Raw genomic sequence first — 18892 nt, forward strand, 5'->3', positions numbered from 1 at the left:
AAATTGGGTTCTGTCTTCTACCTTCTTAATAGACCTAAGATAAGATGTAGGAAAAAAGGAAAGTGTAATCCAGTTTTTCTTCGTGTTCTCCTGTCCTTTTGTATTATAAGTCAGGATTTCAAGGCCACTAGGAAACAATTTTTAAACCATTGGTTGTAAGACCAGGAAATTCTCATTGCTAGTGCTCAGTGAAATAATCCCTTGTATATTTTAATGGATGCTTCATTCATTTATATAAGTAAATGCATCCTCATACATTTATATTTAGATATTTAGGACCTGGGGTCAAATTATTTCTTAACTAGTCAATTCTGAAAATACTAAGACAAAGATTTGTCTAGAACCTTGTTTTAAGATTTATTTTACCTGGCTTATGTTTGGATATGAAATCATCTGTTTCTGTCTAGTGCTTTATAATTGGACTGTCAAGTTACAGTTGAAGAACTCTCTCAAATCCAGTCCTGAAAAAATATTTTTAGCTGAATTCCTTAAAGTATGTAAATCTGTCTTCTTGAAATCTACCCAGGGTTTTTGTGGTAGCAATGCCAAAGAGTAAGGGGATACCAGTTGAGGTGGTTTCAACGAAGTTCCCCAGTTCCCATGTGTATGGGTATCCAGTAGTCTCCCTGTTGATATGTTGAAAGAGATCATCTGAATTTTAAAGTAGCAACATTAATTTCTGAATAGTTTCCATTGACCTGAATCTGTGTTCAGCAGATACAGTAGACAAAAGTAGCAGACTGAAGATTTTCCTGCAGCTCTGGACCATATTCATATGTCAGAACAGCACTTTCTCAGTCACTTGAATGTATAGCCGTAGAGACAACCAGTTAAACATTGTAGTAATGCCAGAAATTAATACTGTAATAGTGTTTTGGTGAATACTCTCTATGCTAACTCATAGCAAGTCAAGAATGCTGGTCATTGCTATCTGCTGTGACAGAGTAGTGTTTCTGAGCCTTTTTGTAGTTGCAGAATCAATTGGTTTGGGTCAGAAAAAAAAAAAAAAAGAGTATTTTGTACAGTTTTCATTTATGTCCAGCTGAAAATTGGCTAAACTTTGAGTGATCATTTGCGGCTCTTCCTTTGTTGGCTTACTCTTATGTGTAGAAATGTTAATTTTTTTAAACTGTCTTGTAGATGCTTTGTGGATCATCAGGCTACAGAACACTTCAGACAGTCTGTAACTTAAGGGGGTCAACCTTAATTGTTAAGACTAATTAAATAACAAATATGAGCTATACTGGATGTCACTGCTAAGTTTAACCTCTTGCCACATTGTTCCCTATCTCTTACCACACAACTAACATTCATTTTTGTTCTCTTTTTGCCAGGGAGTGAATGAAGCAAATGCTAGATTTATAAAGACAGATGAAATGTAATGTATTTTAAGCTGCTATCAAAAATAATCTGTGTAGAAAACAGTGAGATGAGTATCTATAAGGTAGAGACCATGGGTAATATTGCCCAAGTGGAAAAAAACTCTGCAAAATTACTATTTCTAGTATAACAGCTGAGGTGGAAAGAACTGTCATTGACTTCCAGAAGTCAATGGAGATAATGAAGAGCAAGTTTGCTCAGTGTTTTTAACATACAATGTGATTTATAAGCTAGACCCAGTCAGTTGCTATGAAATATTGTTAAGCTTCTGTTTCTTTACAGAGCCTGTTTGTTGTGAGGCCTCTTCATGACAGAAAGCTTTATACAGGGAACATGAAACTCCTTGGTTAAGTACGAGACTGCCCCAGAGCAGCTACTCAATAGCTGTTAGGTTTTCTGTAGAGACTCTATATGTATAGATGATGTTCATTCTATCTATAGTACCCAGTAGGATGTTTGGAGGAGGGGAATACATGCTATGGACTTGGGGACAGTTTGGAAGGATAAAAAGCTCATATCTGTTGGTGGCCTAAGTAATTTTGACACAGTTTAGAGGATGTTTTCCAGTACCTAAATATTTTTGGAGTTCTGTCCTCAGTCAGCCCATGTGTAGATAAGTGGGCACTGTCCCAGGTATATAATTTGATGTGATTCATAGAATCATTTGTGTTGGAAAAGACCTTTAAGATCATAAAGTCCAACCATTAACCTAACGCTGCCAAGTCCACCACTAAACCAGTCACTAATCGCGTCATCTAGATGTCTTTTAAATACTCCATGATGACTCCACCACTTTCCTGGGCAGCCTGTCCCAATGACTGACAGCCCTTTCAGTGAAGAAACTTTTCCCTAGTGTCCAATGTAAACCTCCCCTGGGGCAGCTTGAGGTAATTTCCTCTTGTCCTAGTGCTTGTGACTTGGGAGAAGAAACTGATCCCCACCTCACTACAACCTCCTTTCAGGCAGTTGTAGAGAGCGATAAGGTCTCCCCTCAGCCTCCTCCAGGCTAAACAATCCCACTTTCTTTAGCCACTCCTCATAAGACCTGTTCTCCAAGTTCTTATAGTGAGGGGCCCTAAACTTCACACAGGATTCGAGGTGCGGCCTCACCAGTGCCGAGTACAGGGGCACGATCACCTCCCTACTCCTGCTGGCCACACCACTTCTGATACAGGCCAGGATGCTGTTGGCCTCCTTGGCCACCTGGGCACACTGCTGGCTCATGCCCAGCCGGCTGTCGACCAGCACCCCCAGGTCCTTTTCCGCCGGGCAGCTTTCCAGCCACTCCTTCCCCAAGCCGGTAGCGCTGCCTGGGGCTGTTGTGACCCAAGGGCAGGACCCGGCACTTGGCCTTGTTGAACCTCATTGCATTGGCCTCAGTCCATCGATCCCGCCTGCCCAGGTCCCTCTGCAGAGCCTTCCTGCCCTCCAGCAGATCAACACTCCCACCCAGTTTAGTGTCATCTGCAAACTTACTGAGGGAGCACTCGATCCCCTCATCCAGATCATCGATAAAGATATTAAACAGAACTGGCCCCAGTACTGAGCCCTGGGGAACACCACTTGTGACTGGATGCCAGCTGGATTGAACTCCATTCACCACCACTCTTTGGGCCTGGCCACCCAGCCAGCTTTTAACCCAGCAAAGACTATGCCCATCCAAGCCATGAGCAGCCAGTTCACCTAGGATGTGGCAGATTTCAGCTCAACCTTTTGACCTGGAGTCATATCCTGAGTTCCTGTATTTTTGTAACACTCATGCCACAAATACAGCTGACAAAATCTGCCTCTTGCAAAGCAAAGTTAATGTTTCCATCAGCTGAAAAATGTCTCTATGATTCAACTTTTTAGCCAGGAAAATATGGACAGTTAATTCACAAGGTCAAAGAAAGTCTGACAGGCACAGCTGTCTGCTTGCTGGATTTGACTGTTAGCGCTATCTAGAGCTTACTGGGGGCTGAGCTGAGCAGCACTTTCTGAGCTGTCTTTGACCCAGAACAAATCCAAGCAGAATGGATTGTGCTGACATCTGAGATACAGAGAGTTGGCCCTAAAAATGGCATGAGGGGTTCAGGATGCCTAGGCTCTCTTATGGGAGTCACAGCTGAGCTGGAACCTTACAGAGTGTTCGCTGAGCAGACTTGGAAGGAGAAGAGGTGCAGTTAGGGCAAGTGACACAGAAGAATGCAAAGAGCTCGGGCCAAGCAGGAGGACAGAGGTGAGTGATGTGAAATAGCTTTAGTTCAGCAGCCACGCTCTTCACAGACAGTTGCAAACTGAAGTGCTGAGATTCAGTTCTTGTTAATATGGAAGTTTCTTTGTGAGGGTGAAGCTATGAGCTGGAGCAGGGTTGCAGCCCACAGGGAGGCTGCATCCTGTTTTGGGACCACCCAGCAGGCTGGGTAAACGTAGGAGTGGTGGCATCTCATGGCTGTTCTCCTGCCTCTCTGTGTTTGCTCCTGACTTCCTACCCCTCCATGAGAGGAGGCAGGAGCAGCTGGTCCCAGCTGGTTCTGTACCGATCATTTGCAAGCACAGAGAGATGCAAGTGGCTGGTTTTGCTGTTAAGGAAGGGAAATGATGAGCTAGAGAGGTGATGCACAGGTCAACTCTTGGAGACATACAGGAGGCTCTTAAACCCACCCAACATTTCTAATTCTGCATGGGGGAGCATAAACAGGCAAAATAGTGCTGGACATATTGTTTTTGTGGTGATGGTGATAGTACAGGAAGGATTTTTTCAAGAGTGTCTGTGTCGAAGGAGTCCTTCCTCAGTTGTTGCAGGGCAGAAAAAGCCAATATGGGCGCCTTGAGTGTACGGAGCAGCAGTCTGTCCTCTCTATGGAGGTACAGGGAAATCTCAAGGTGTTTGCAGAGAGCTGAGCAAGACTGCAAGTGGGAAGAGAGGCCTCTTGTTTTCCTTCAAGGGGAATTCCAGCCCCTCCTCTTTTGCTCTGCAGCTGTTTATCTCTGGTCAGACCACAGGAAACTTACACCCTGGCTGGAGGATGGACTGGTGTGGAAGAAAGCACATATTACAGACCAGAGCACAGCATTACACGGACATACTTGCCTCCTTTGCTGTATTTCAGCTTGTGGTTTTCTTGGGGAACAGAACAAAATGTTTCATTTTAGGACTTCGATAGGTATCTGTATGATGCAGAATTCAGTGTCTGATAGAAGGGGGGATGCACAACCTTTCTGAAGTAAAATGTTTGCACACTTAAATGCACCAGTTTACTTATAATCCCTGAATCAAATGTGATTATTCTCAGTCATTCTTTCTTAAAGAGAGGACTGCTAGTGTTCATCAGTTTTAGATTCAGTATTTTAAATTTAATTATCTAAGTGTGGGTACGTAAGCTGCTGTCACAGGTTGAGGCTGGGCCAGCCACTGACGAATGACAGATGTTCTCTATTAACCTCTTTCCCCTCCCAAAAGGGAAAAGGAGAGAACAAGGGAGAGAGACTTTATGGTTTGGAAAAGAAAACTAAAACAGCTTTAATGAAACAATAACAATAAAAGAAAAGAATAAGGGAATAATGAAATATATACAATATGTACAAATATATACAAACAGATACAAAACCAATACTGAACCTAGCTCCCCCACCCTGATGACGATACATCACCACCACACTGCAGGGCTGGCACTGGGGCAGTCCCAGGCTGGACTGGGCAGCAGACAGGAACGGGATGCAGGAGCTGGACTCAGGCACTGGATTCAGGGATGCACGGGTCGGGATCGACGACAGAAGAACAGACAGAGTCCTCCTCAGGTGTTGGCCATCGAAGAAGAGAGATTGACCCTCGTGATCCCTCAGCTTTACACTGAATATGACGTGTATGGGATGGAACACTCTGTGGGTCAGGTTTGGGTCCCCTGTCCGGTTCGCTCCTCCCTGCAGGTGCGACCTTTTACGTGCTTGTGACCCTTTTCACTGCCGGCACCCCAACACGGAGTACAAGATTTAGCAGTGACCTTGGTTGCTGTAAGAACAAGTACAAGCAAGGGCCTCTCTGCACACCCTGCCTTGGTACTGACTGTGAACCTTGTCGCTGCTGGAAGCCGTCACTGTCTGGAAATACGTGCTGCTGTTTCAGAAAGTGCCGTTAGTTAGAAAAGACTTAACTGAAAAGTTAAAGCACTAAAACAGAATTAGCTCTGGTTTAGCCCAAACCAGGACAGTTGCCTTAATGGCTTTTGCCCAAGAGGAAGGACTCTCCCTGGTCCTTGTGGTACAGCACCCAGCCTGCTGCTGGGTACACAAACTTATAAAAGTCCAGGAGGTGGAGGCCTCTTTCAGCTGCCTCTGGTGTCTCTGTAGGGGCTGGCTGCACTCTGCACAGCTTGAAAGCCATGTTGCTGTCTGGTCCCAACCACATGCAAAGAGCAAACCTTCCATCTAAATCACTCATACTGCCCAAAATCCTTGCAATCCTTAGTCCTTTCCTGTCCTTCGCCTCTTCAGCATAATTTTGCTTTTTTCTTGCACCTTTCCTTACATTGATACTCTCTGTCTGCAATTCCTACATTCTCACCAACTCTTGAAGCTTGGCATTAAGGGCAGCCTGCAATGAGTGCCTGTTGTGGAAATTACTTAGGTAGCTTTGAAGAGCTAACGGGCACTCCAGAAATCTGTGCTGCCAGCTTTTGAATCCTGCTGGTTCATAACTGTCTTCCTGTCCATATGTCCAAGAAGCTCCCCAAAACATGTATCTTTCCAGAGTTTCAAGACTTTCTTTCACTGCTGAATTCTGCACAAACTTACCTGCATCATGCAAGCTTAGGGAATAGAACCATAGGATCATTTTGGTTGAAAGAGACCCTTAAGATCAACAAGTTCCAACCATTAACCTAGCACTGTCGAGTCCACCACTAAACCGTGTCCCTAAGCACCAAACCTACACGTCTTTTAAATACCTCCAGGGATTGTGACTCCACCACTTGCCTGGGCAGCCTGTTCCGATGCTTGATAACACTTTGGTGAAGATTTTTTTCCTAATATCCAATCTAGGCCTCCCTTAGTGCAATTTGAGGCCATTTTCTCTTGTCCTGTCACTCATTACTTGGGAGAAGAGACCAACACCCATCTCACTACAATCTTTCAGATAGTTGTAGAAAGTGATTAAGTCTCCCCTCAGCCTCCATTTCTCCAGACTAAACAGCCCCGGTTCCCTCAGCCATTCCTCATAAGATTTGTGCTCTGGAGCCTTCACCAGCTTTGGTTGCTCTTCTTTGGACACTCTCCAGCACTTTGGTGTCTTGTAGTGAGTAAGATCTTTGTAGCCTTTTAGCCTTATCGTTATTCCTGACTTAAGCAGGTTGCTGACCTCTGATCACCAGCATATAACCAGTTTGGTTTTTCTTCATTATTATGTGAATGAAATTATGGAACATTAATAGAAGTTTTTGGAGTGTGATGGAAGAAGTTGTGCATAGTATTCAGTTAGCCTCACTGAAAAGCAGATCAGCCCTGACAGTGCACAGACAACTACTTCAAGATGTCACTTTTCAGTTTTTTGTGTTCATTTTGTGCAAATGCATTGTCATATAGATGTGTAAAAAGACGAAAAAATATTACTAAAGCCCGTATGTTTAAATTACCATTTGCATCATAATGACCCCCCAAAACTGTATTTCTCTGTCATTGTTAGGTCAACAGTTCTTAAATTGTTTGGTAAGAGTCGTTATGACGTAGATGTAATTTACTGGGAATTTTTAATCTGGAAATTTGTTTTACAGTGAGATGTATTCTGTTTTAGAAGATACTTGGTTTTGGTCAAATGAAAATAGAGCTGTGCTGCAAGTTAAATTGTTTTCAGATGCCGTTTTATGAAGTGCTAGGTAGTCACCTTGTTCTTCTAATCCATCACATTAATGTTTTCACCAAAGTAAGCGGAACCAACCACTGAAGTTACCAAGTGAATGAGCATGGACAGTTCAAATGACATTGAGTAAAGTATGCCTGGAACAGCATCTTATGGAGCTATAATTTTTTTATTGTCTCTTACTGACTTGGGTTTAATCCCTGGGGAAAAAAAATAACATTCGGGCAGAAGGAAAATTGTGGTGGCAAAACGTAGGCAGCTCCAGGCACAGTTGTTTCCCGTGACATTGTTCTCTCTGTACCTGCTGATGCCAGTGGCCCAGAACATTTATGATTCCATCCTTCCATTGTAAGTGGGAATGAGTGGCAGTCACTTAGCAGCAGTATCTGATTAAATGTATCAGTCATCACAGGTCCAATTTTAGCTTCATTCTGCATTGGAGTGGTGTGACTCCACTGTTTGACATGTTTCGTGTTTTTGACAGCAGGAATGTTAAACAAAGCCTGCATAGTTGTAAGCTTTCTTTCTCTGTGCTTGTTTTTGTTGGGACTTGAGGGTTGTCAACATGGGGAAGTACGTGATTAAATAGCTGTAATAGTTTCCTGTGTGAACATTGCTTCACACTCAAAAAGCATTTGTGTGATTTAGCTTAGCCTGCTTCAGAAATGTGTATTAAAAAAAGCTGGTTTAGTTACCTGTTCTGTTTTAAATTCACATCCTTTCTTCCTGTTTCACAACAGTTTTTCCATATAGCATGTGAGCCCTTACTCTCACTTTAGCAGCATCCAAGCTTAGTTTTGTTATGGATATTTATAACCACGATTGTAAGTATAAGAAGGTTCTAGGTGTAAAAAATGTCTAGTGTATTTGGTTTCACTGAGCGTTTCTAGATAGCTTCAGTGGAGGTAGTTAGAACAGGGGAAGGGATTCACTTACTGTGTTTGAATTTTGTAAATAATTGGTAAGTTCTTGCAGTAGATCAGCTATTAGGGTTGCTCTCCTTCTTCATGACTGAAAGAGAAGGTCCTACCATCCCAGTGTCCTGGGAAATCCCACGTCCTTTATTAGGTCTAGCCCAAAGCTGATGGGGTAATAATAATTTTTCAGAAAACTGTTGATTTCATCTGCCTTACTATCCTTTTAATTCTTAGTAGCTGAGTCACTCCTCAGCCTTTATTTAGTCTATAGTTGGACTTATGTATAGTTTTTAGTGCTAGATTGATGTTATTAATGATGATTTCATATGTTTATTCATCTCCCCTTGTACAATATTCAGCAGAGTTTATTAAACTTTTGAAGAACACACACCAAAACTATAGTCTTCTTGTTAATACTTACACTAAAGGCAGATCTTAGAAGACAAAATGAAGGTTCTAAGAGCAATAATAACGTAGCAAGTTCTGAGCTGTGTGGGATTTATTAGTCTAGCATCCCTAACATTGTTCATACCTCATGTCTGAAGATGCAGCATTTTGACTGTGAATAATACAGAGTGGTAAAAATTAAAAAGGTCTTGTGCAAAGAGAAAGGAGACCGGGATAGAAAGTGAAGACATAAATTAGTACTACTGTACTTTCTTGACAGCTTTCAGTCGTAGGCTGCGTTCTCCTCTTCTGGGAATTTCTAGACATTTTTACCTTGCTTCTTCAAAGCCCCGTGTATCTCCAAAGGTGTTGAAAGGTGGCTGTGTGCAGTCAGCACCTTGAGGTCCCAGTGTGTTGCTCTGTATACTGCACTCTTCTTTGAGCAACACCTGCAGGAAACAAAAGTGGAAAAAAAGCCTTTGATATGGAAATCTCACATAATGCCTTTAAGTGAGGTGTGTTGTATCAGTTCTTTAAGGGAGTTTGGGTGGGAAAAGCAGAGATTAACAAAAATTCTAGTCAAGAAACATTTTAGGTGGATGAGTTGTTCACAGTGAAGAACTTAAATGTTTTTTACAGTGAGACTACTGATATTACTTCTTCAGGATTAGAAAGCTCTTTCTTAATAGGGATTGGCAAATTACAATATAGTTCTGTTGTCACCTACTCAAAAATGAAATTGATTTGCTAAAAGAAAATACCACTTTTCTTTACTACACAGAAGCCATGCAGCTTCAACCTGTACTGGAGAAGCTTGTACAATACTGTTTTTCTTATAATGTCGAGACTTGCAGTTAACTTAAAAACTTTACTTATAGCTGATAAAGGTCCTGTATGTTGTTGAATTAGTCAAGTAGGGTTTGTATGGATAATTTCAGGAGACATTTTTATTTTTCACTAAAACGAATTTGGATTTTGATTTTAAAAACCAACCCTTTTGCTGAAATTCGTCAGCTATTTCTAACTAGAAGTTGACAAATTGTCATCTACAGCATTTCTCCTAGTTATGCAGTGTTATGGCTGGATATCAGATATGACTTACGGAACATTGTGTGTGACTCATTTGGCTGAATCATGTTTTCTAATAAAAGCTTCATAGCTGCAAAATTATCTTCCACAACAGAGAGAAACTTCTGAGCATTGCTGCTTGAATTTCATGCAGTTTGTTAGCTGAATCTCTTACCAACCTTCTTTTTACTTAGTCTTAGACTATCCTGGGTATACTTTCAGCACTACCTTTGTTAACTATTCCTAATGACTCCAGCGCTATACCAACTTGTGTTATATCTCTTTCTCAAAAATACGTGGAAACCCTGAGGGTTCAAGTACACCCTTTCTCTCTTCTGCTACTTGTGGAGTGTGCTGTGCTCAGCAGTTATGACGGAAGAGTATGAGGAGGCAAGCTTTTCTTAGCACCGTGTTAGTGTGTTTCAGACCATCCATCACTTCTTGAGTATTCCTGAACTAGTGAGCTCCTGGTCAAGATTTCCGTTCCTGGACAACAGGGTGCCTGGGATTTCTCAGCAAATCTGAAATGACTTGCAACACTTTGCTAATGTAAGGTAAAAGCAAGGTGAGCTTATTTTACTTAAGAATTAAAAGCTTAACAGAGACAGTCATCATTTAGAGAGACATAAAAGCAATAGAGCCATACTTTATAGCTGCCTGTATGCTAGCGTGGCTCCAAGAGGTTCTCCCTCTCTGCTTCATCTAAAGAAAAAAGCTGCCAGGAGACAACACAGCAGGGATCCAGTCCATAGATGGCATCCTTCCAGGCTGGATCACTCCAGTGGAGGGGATTGGTAACAGAGGAGAGTTTTTGTATGCAGAATCCTCTTACTAAGTGGCATAAATTTTCAAAACTCAAATCTCTTCAGAGATTTTCCTGTGGCACATAGCTCGTGCTTAACCAGGACTCCAAACTTTTCCCTGAGAGTTGTTCACTATTGCAGTCTCTATGGTTTTAGGTGGTTTTACCTGCAGTGCCCTCATCTGTCCAGACAATAACCAAAACTCTTTGCTCGATGTGAACACAAGGACTGACAGCTGGCAGAATGTTTTATTTGGCCATAAACGAATCACTTAACCAGCACCCTGAACGGATTTTTTTTTTTTTTGTTCAGATAGCTGTGGGGAAGGTTTTTCTCAGCACAAAACCCTTAAAAATGTAGATACTGAGAACTGTGCTTCATAGAAAAAAGAATGCTGAAAATTGTGTGAGTGTACAAGAGAGACTAATGAATGCAGCTAATAAGTAGCCTCTCATAGAGATGACTGTTGCAGTAACTGAACAAAGCTTGAGGAAGACAGCAGGAGCGATCCTGCAGCCTGGGTTAGTGGGATTAGGGTAGAGGTTATAGTAGTGATAGGCCATTTCTTGTCTTTTAAAACACATCTCTGCCCCGCCCCCCGCCCCCCCCGCCCCAAACGCCAAACAAACAAAACCAAATAAACCACCCACTTTCTTTTCTTTGTCTTTACTCACAAATTGTATTCTTCCATGCAGACAAGAAGCTACTTTTCCATGCAGCTCGTTCTTCAAGAATAAGCTACAAAAATGTATGCCTTTCTTTGAGTCCCTTGGCTTGGTGCGAAGGTGGCTTTATTTATTGACTAAATTTTTTTACTAGTTGACTTATGTACAGGACAGAGTCTGTTTGTGTGGGTGTACAGGATGACACTGATAAGTGATTTGGGTTGGTAATCACAAAGGAAATTGATGTCCTTGGGCTCTTTATTGTGACAGTATATGGATAGTAAAAATTACAAGTTTACATATTTATTGGAACTTACATTTATTCAAACTTCTCTTACATTCAATTATTTTTTTATGCTCTTTGCTCTGCCAAGCGGGTCAAAAGTCTTATGGCTCTTGGCCCTTCACAAATAGTACTTTCAGCATCTTCTAAAATGCAAATGCCAGTTTGTGCAAAAAGAAATCTACTTACAGCTATTTTTATTTATTTATTTATTATATTTTCAATCTACAATATAGACTACATGACATTCTGCATTGTGTATTAATTCAGTCTCATATAGTATACATTAAAAGGTGGTTCATGGAGGTACAGGTTTCCATCTAGTAGTAGTAGTGGCTGAGGTAGGTTTGTAGGTTTGTGTGCTTCTTGGTGGTATGTGTCTGGTGCTGGCTGAAATTTTGAACTGATACTGCAACGCAGTGCTAACTGGTCACAGTTAGCTAATGGATCTAACTGTGTACTGCACACTTCTGAACTGTGGTTTAGTTCTAAATGTGTGATGTGGCTGCTGTAGTTCTGATTATTAACATGGCACATTTCAGTTTTACACATAATGTGTTATCAGTACCAGCATTTCTTTCTCTAGTCATCTTTCAGACTGACCTCAGAGAACTCCTTTCTAAAAACCTCTGCATTCTTTTGCACATATACAATAAACCAGATACCAATCACTTTTTATGCTGAGAAATGCATTATACGCATCATTAATAGTCCAATGGTGCCACACTTTGTAGACTTGCAAGGTGCTGTGATACATTCTGGCTGCACATAGGCTTTCTAAAAGGCAAACAGTGCATTCGTGACAAAAGTGTAACAGATCTGCTGGTCTGAACACAAGATTTGGGACCTAGCTGCCAGGTCATCCGTTCTTCAAGGGAAGAGCAGTTGGGTAACTGTCCTTCAACACTTAGTAGGGCTAGGAGGTGGAGGTAATGCTGGGTAACTGTCCCCTGCCACACAGTAGTGGGGGTAATGGTGGACAGGCTCTAAGCACTTTGATGCAGGAGCTGTCTTTCTGGTCTGTGGATGTGCCTTATCTGGAGTAAGAACATCCTCTTCCATGAGCGAGATGCCGAAGGACTACTGCAGTATCTGTAATAGCAACAAGCGCTCCTGACCCTTCCTAGGACTCAGGGAATCCCAGCACTGTAGAAGTGTTTCTTTGGCATCTCTCACTTCTATTTCAGGCCTAGGGGTATTTACATCCCCAATATTTCCCTGGTAACCCAGTCAGCTGGTCTTCAAAGCTAGAATGAGTGGAGAGCAATTAGCCCCACTGAGTGCAGTGCAAGGTTGCTAGCAACTCTACAGACCAAAGACTTCTTCCCAAAAGGCTTTAGGTGCACAGATCCCAAATTATGGTGGAAGTGGCGCCTTGCCTGTTGGTCAGGGGTGACAACAGCTGAGGGGCCGGTGGCCCTCTGCCTGGCTGTGGTTGCGATGACACTCACTGGTGGAGCATCCCTGCTCTTTGTGGATGTGTGCAGAACGGTCAGAGGATGTGCCAGAGCGCTGGGCTTAATGTGCCATCCTGCTGAGAATAAGAGCTGCCTGTGGAGAATGCGTGACCCTTATCTTGAACTACAAACTGGTGTCATTAGGGAGTTTAGAGCCAAACCACAGAAGAGAAATTCCTTGAAAATGACATCCCCGATTCAATTTTTTTAGCTTGTCTTGCACCTTAATCTCTGTCATTTAGGTAGGGGTAACTTTTGTCTGTGTGTTTAATCTGCGTGTGGGGGTATTCAGAACTTTACTGGCCAGGGCCCTTGGCAGGCTGATGTCACTTTGGAGTTGGTCCTGCTGTGGGTCAGGTAGGTGGCAGTTGGAAGTCCCTTCCAACCTGTATCATCCTGTGATTCTGCGATGCTACTGTTTGCAAGTGTTACAGCCATATGCTTCAAATCAAGCTTGAAAATATTTTCAAGTCAGCATCACTTCTTACTCTTCCAGATACCCTCAGCTTTTTCAAAGAGCAGCAGCATTGCAGGGAGAGATGGGAACAAAATCATGTGGCTGTCAGAAAAGTTACTCGGCGCTCTGTCAGCAAGGAGCGATGGGTGGAGACACTTGTGGTTGCAGACAGTAAGATGGTTGAATATCATGGAAGTGATCATGTGGAATCATATATCCTCACTATAATGAATATGGTATGTACAATACATCCTTTGTTTAGACAGATAAATGAAGCAGATTTTAACTTGATTATGTTACTGATCACCTTGAAGCAAGTTTGTAACATTATTCACTGAAAAAAATGTAATATTATTCATATATATTCATTGAAACTCTATATTTTAAAGCACTTTTTACCTTATATTTTGCATAGGCATAATTTTTCTCTGGATTTTAAGTGAAAGAAGTTTCATAGCTATAAATGTTAGCACCAATTTTCTTTCCACTGAAATTCCCTGTCTCTTCTGGAACCTGTTGCTCATTGGTGATTTCAGGTTGGTAGCTACAGCAACAGAGAGAAATTCTACAGTTCTAAGCATGTGGATGCTTTCTCATGTCTGTGGATGAGAAAGGCACCCAGGAGCCCCCCAGTAATTGTGGTAACTTAGCAAGAGGTAAAGTACCAGAGTGTTATGGTTTTAGTCACAAATCCAAACAGCACCATATGAGCTGTTATGAAGAAAGTTAACTTTATCCCAGTTAAAACCAGTACAACTGCTTTTTCCAGATAAGTATCCTGCACATAATACAAAGTCCACATTGAAAAAAGAATAAATATTTAACTTTCAATGTTTTCCAGTGTGGCAAGTTTGAAAATGTAAGTTGACCTGTGAAAAGCAATAGTGTTTCATGAGACTGCCTACAGGTATCTTCTGTTATTATCTGTATCATAGTAGATATTGACCTTGGAGAGTCTATTGAGGATGTCTTCTATGTTGTTATCATGGTACATGTGTAATATATGTGAAATTAATCACAGTGTAATTCTAGCCATGGTAACCGATCCGTCCCTTATGTTTATACAGTATGTTCCTGACTGTGCCTTGAGCAGTCTGACTAACTACTGAGGCAGTGAGCCTGATTAAACAGACACAAACCTGATTTGCTGGAGGCACGTGAGGTTTTGTCCACACAGGGAAAATATGTGGCATAAAACCCTGTCATGATCAGATTCAGGAACAAACAAGTCTTAACATTTTCTCTGTGGTCTGTACCTGAGATGTTTGGGTTACTCACAATGATTCAGTTTTCAGTCTAATACCTTGAAAAAGACCCATATTGAAATCAGACCTTTGTAAACATAATTTCCACTTAATTTCTGTAATTTCTCCTTTAATGGCCTTCTCCAGAACAGTTTTGACCCGAACGCCGTTCATTTTGTCCATTGATATTTCTTGTGATATATGGCATAGCTCACGTGTAGATAGGTTATGACTATCTTCTGTTCCTGTTGCCTTTCCTCCTGCATAATTCAACATTGTGATGACATTTATGACATTTTATTTGAGTTGAATTTTTGCTGAGTTCTGTTCTTGCTCTTTTTTTATGTGGATATTTTTTAAATGGATTCATTATCTTTGCTTTTGTACTTAACCATCCTCTTCTGTGCTGTGAAAACAGAAGAGTATCCATCGTTTAACTGATTTTTCTTTGCCTAGAGACTGACTCATTTTTGCTTTATTGTGGCAGAAGCTGATTCCTATCAAATCAAAACAGGTCAATTTGATATGCTAGTTTTTCTGCACATTGAGTGGACCTCTCCGTCAGTGTTACATGACTCTAGTTGTTGCATTCTTTTCTGCTAGTATTTTCTAAGAATGCTGAAGTTCTTGAAAGGGAAATGGGCATAAAATAATCTTGTGTGCGCTTTGGCTCTTTAGCATGGTAAATTTTGCCAAATCCTGTATTGTCACTCATTTAGCAGAGCTGCCCTTTGCAGTAGTTCTAACCTTTGTTGTATTTCAGTAAACTTTCAATGAATTGCATTGAGAGTTTAAAAAACAAAGCAAAACCCCCAAGATGAACAATGTGCTTGAAGTAAAGGTATTTTCTCTCTGAAGTTCTGTTCTGCTATAGAGGAATCAGTTAATCTTATACCTCCTGGCTCTGGCACAGGTCACAGGGTTGTTCCACGATCCAAGCATTGGCAATGCCATTCACATTGTGCTGGTCCGGCTCATCCTCTTTGAGGAGGAGGAGGTAAGGTTTTTATTTTCCTCAAAATGTCACTCATAAAACTTAGGAGTTCAATGCATTTAGCCATAATTATGGAAAGGGGGGTTTATTTGCTTAAAAAAGGTGTTTATTTACTCTCCTATTAATCTTTGGCATGTCTGGTTTTAGAATAAACACTGCCCTGGACAACAAAGTATTTAGCTGGTGACTTCAGGTATTTCTGCATAAAATCACCAAGAAAAATGTAGTTAAAGCAGGCAAATTAGGAATGTGGAAATGAAATCTTCCTAGTGTTAAAAGAACATGGGATGCCAAGGAAGACTAGATGAGAAACAGAAATTGATATCTGCATCATCACTCACAATCTAATTGCCTAGCATTACCTGAAATGTATTATAAAGCGTAATGCTAAAGTATTTGCAGGTCTCTGAAAGAAGTAAATCTGTTATTGTGCAGCTCAAACACACATTTTTCTTTTTAGATCTCTTTCAAAAGAAATAAATGAGCACTAATTAGGTGCTGATTGTTGTAAACTAGCTACATACTGGTTGTTTCCAATGTCTCTCATTCACAAATATGCTGCTACATGCTTAAATACATGCTGATTGTCATAATTTTATAGTTACTTTTAAAACACTGTGTATGACATAGCTTGCTCTGACTGCAGGAACACAGTAAGGGGATTTTCTCAGTTGCTTATGATTTATGACTACAAGCCAGATGGTCCCAGTGCCATAGAAGGCAGTGAACCAAGCCATGGGGTCAGACTATGTCTTCTGAAATAATTATTAGGATAGAGTCTACCCTTACAGTCCTCAGTGTAAGAATATGCAGGCCAAAACCTGTAGTTCACATCTTAACAGGACAGTTAGGACCTGATGTCCATGGTAACCTCCAATTAAGTTTACTTGCTAATTTTCTGTGGCTGTTTTGATAATAAACCATGGATTCCTGTTCACTTGAGCATGGCAATTTTGGAAGTAGCAGTGTTGGGTATCTTTCAAAATTTGATTTTAAGTTACCCAGAAATTACTATCCGCTAACAATGTTATTTAGATGATTTGTAAAAAGTGTTACTTAAATAGAGAAAACTGAGACAAGATACAGTGAATGCACAAGACCAGATATGAGAAGATACGTTTTTGAATGAATTTATTTTGCATTCTTGGTGTTTCAGAAGAATTTCAGTAACTTGCATGTATACTACATAGTAATAAGATGAGGAAGGAACATCTAGCACTGCGTTGTTTCTCTTTGGAACTGAAAAATGTTGAGAGAAATATGCCCTTAGAAGCATAACTGTTCCCTGGGCATGACATTGTTCACATAATATTGAGTGACAAACTTGAGCATGGAGTCCCACACTAATTAGTCTTTATCTTTTCTATAGAGGAAAACTTCCTTTGAAGAGAATATAAAAAGTTTGTTTGGAAGTTTCGATTCAGTGTTGGATCTTATGGAGCTCACTTATGAAAAACCATGTAAATTTCTGCATTTAATTTTTTTCTCAGCTGCACCAATTACAAAAATGTCAACAGTTTAACTTAATATTCAATGTTAGATTGTCATTGCTCTTACCAATTGCTCTAGCTTGAGGCAAAAGCGTAATCAATTGCATTTCAAAGATTACCCAGCTTCACAGCGAACATCACTGGCATGTTATGGCAGTGCAGTGTGGTATTTACAATAATATTCTTCTTCATTTCTATTAGCAAGGTTTGAAGATAGTTCACCATGCTGATAAGACACTAGCCAGCTTCTGCAAATGGCAGAAGAGTGTCAATCCCAAGAGTGACGTCAACCCTACACACCATGATGTGGCCGTCCTTCTGACTAGGTATGACAGCAGTTCACCAGCTGTGACTTGAGTGTTGTTTAGTGGCGGTTTTTTGGTGGTGGTATTTTTTTTGTAGGCTCATGGCATCATTTAGTTCATCCTGCATAGAACCCAGTAAAGTGGTCTGGTGAAGACATGCCGTTTCTGAAACACAGTGCTAATGCAAAAATAACCTAGTGTGAGCATGTCTGACACTCATACAGGCACAGAATATGAGCTATATTATAAAAACACATGATTAAAGTTAGACCTGCAGTACCTTTTAAAGGGGTTGTTTTTCATTTGTTTTCAAAGTACATATAACACTATGTATGCATGTGGGTGTTTTATTAGAGATGCATCTTAGTCAGGAAATTGAGATCTGTATGTCCCAAGAGTAGCAATTTGCAGAGCTCAGGTTATTTTCCTCACTTGATCCTATCTCATTTTGTGCTCAGTCATTTCTCTATTCTTCTTTGAGGCAATATACCAAAACAACATAGCATGTAGATAAATAACTCCATGATGACAAATCCTAAAGTAATACACAGGTGCAGCTGAGAATGGAAGAGTATTTTGTGAACACAGTGCCATTTATTTTTAAGCTTTAAACTGTATGATTTTTAAATATTATCTCCATATTTAAGGAGACACAAAATATTTTTTTATGTGTGAGCGAGGGAGGCACAGAAAACTTAAAGGTGATGTCTGAGGGAGTTTGGGCAGGGCGTGAAACAGAACTTCTACAGGTCCATAAAAAATGGATCCAGTCTCCACACAACTGAGAGAAAAGGTTGGGTCGAAGGTCTGCAAAAAGAAGTCCAAGTCTGTCAGGCAAAAAAAAAAAAAAAAAACCCCACAAAAAAAAAGCCACTTCAAGTGGTGAGTAAAGAAGAGAGTCAATAAATCTTGAAGTAAACAATGAACATTGGCAATAAACATAGATGTTTAGGCCCTACAGCAACATAAATATTGGCTGCAAGTTATAGCAGTATAATAGTAGCAGAACAAGTAAATGTTTTAGCATCTGTATTTGTAAAAATGTTAACACCATGTTTTGCTTAAAATGCAAATTAGCACTAATACATTATAAGATGGAGACTTACCACCCAATGTTAGTGACACTCTAGAGTTGATTTTAAGCTCCTTTAATGGCATTTCTCTTTTGTGATTCCAGAAAAGACATTTGTGCTGGCATGAATCATCCATGTGAAACCTTAGGTTTGTCTCATCTGTCAGGCATGTGTCAGCCTCACAGAAGCTGTAACATCAATGAAGATTCTGGCCTTCCATTGGCTTTCACTATTGCTCATGAACTTGGACACAGGTATAGTTGCAAGTGGAGGGGGGGCGTAGCTGAGTTTAATTTATTATTTGTATGTTAATATTCAAATACAGAAACAAAACAAAGAATGAATTAATGTCTCTTATTAAAATCGAAACTGTGTTTGTTTTTCTTAAGCAAGGGAATAAGAAAGAGATTCTTAAGCCTTTGACCTTTTTTTATATTTACAACTATTCATCTGCCCCTTTTAACAGTCTACTGCTAGGGCAGTAGAATAATTAAGAATAATTAATAATTAAGCAGCATGGATTAATTAAGCTACAA

The 18892-nt window shown here is 40.6% G+C and overlaps 1 protein-coding gene across 1 annotated transcript in view; it reads left to right on the forward strand.

The window, feature by feature from the left end:
• The window catches only part of ADAMTS12 (ADAM metallopeptidase with thrombospondin type 1 motif 12), a 165090-nt gene that overhangs the window by 73906 nt on the left and 72292 nt on the right, over positions 1-18892 (forward strand). Inside the window, exons 4-7 of the mRNA XM_086479490.1 lie at positions 13290-13486; positions 15408-15491; positions 17180-17304; positions 18461-18610. Of these exons, the coding sequence (XP_086335616.1) occupies positions 13290-13486; positions 15408-15491; positions 17180-17304; positions 18461-18610 (556 nt within the window). The remainder of the gene's footprint in view (positions 1-13289; positions 13487-15407; positions 15492-17179; positions 17305-18460; positions 18611-18892) is intronic.

Source organism: Leptosomus discolor, chromosome Z (genome assembly GCF_034619465.1).
Source record: "Leptosomus discolor isolate bLepDis1 chromosome Z, bLepDis1.hap2, whole genome shotgun sequence".
Taxonomy (NCBI): Eukaryota; Metazoa; Chordata; class Aves; order Leptosomiformes; family Leptosomidae; genus Leptosomus; species Leptosomus discolor.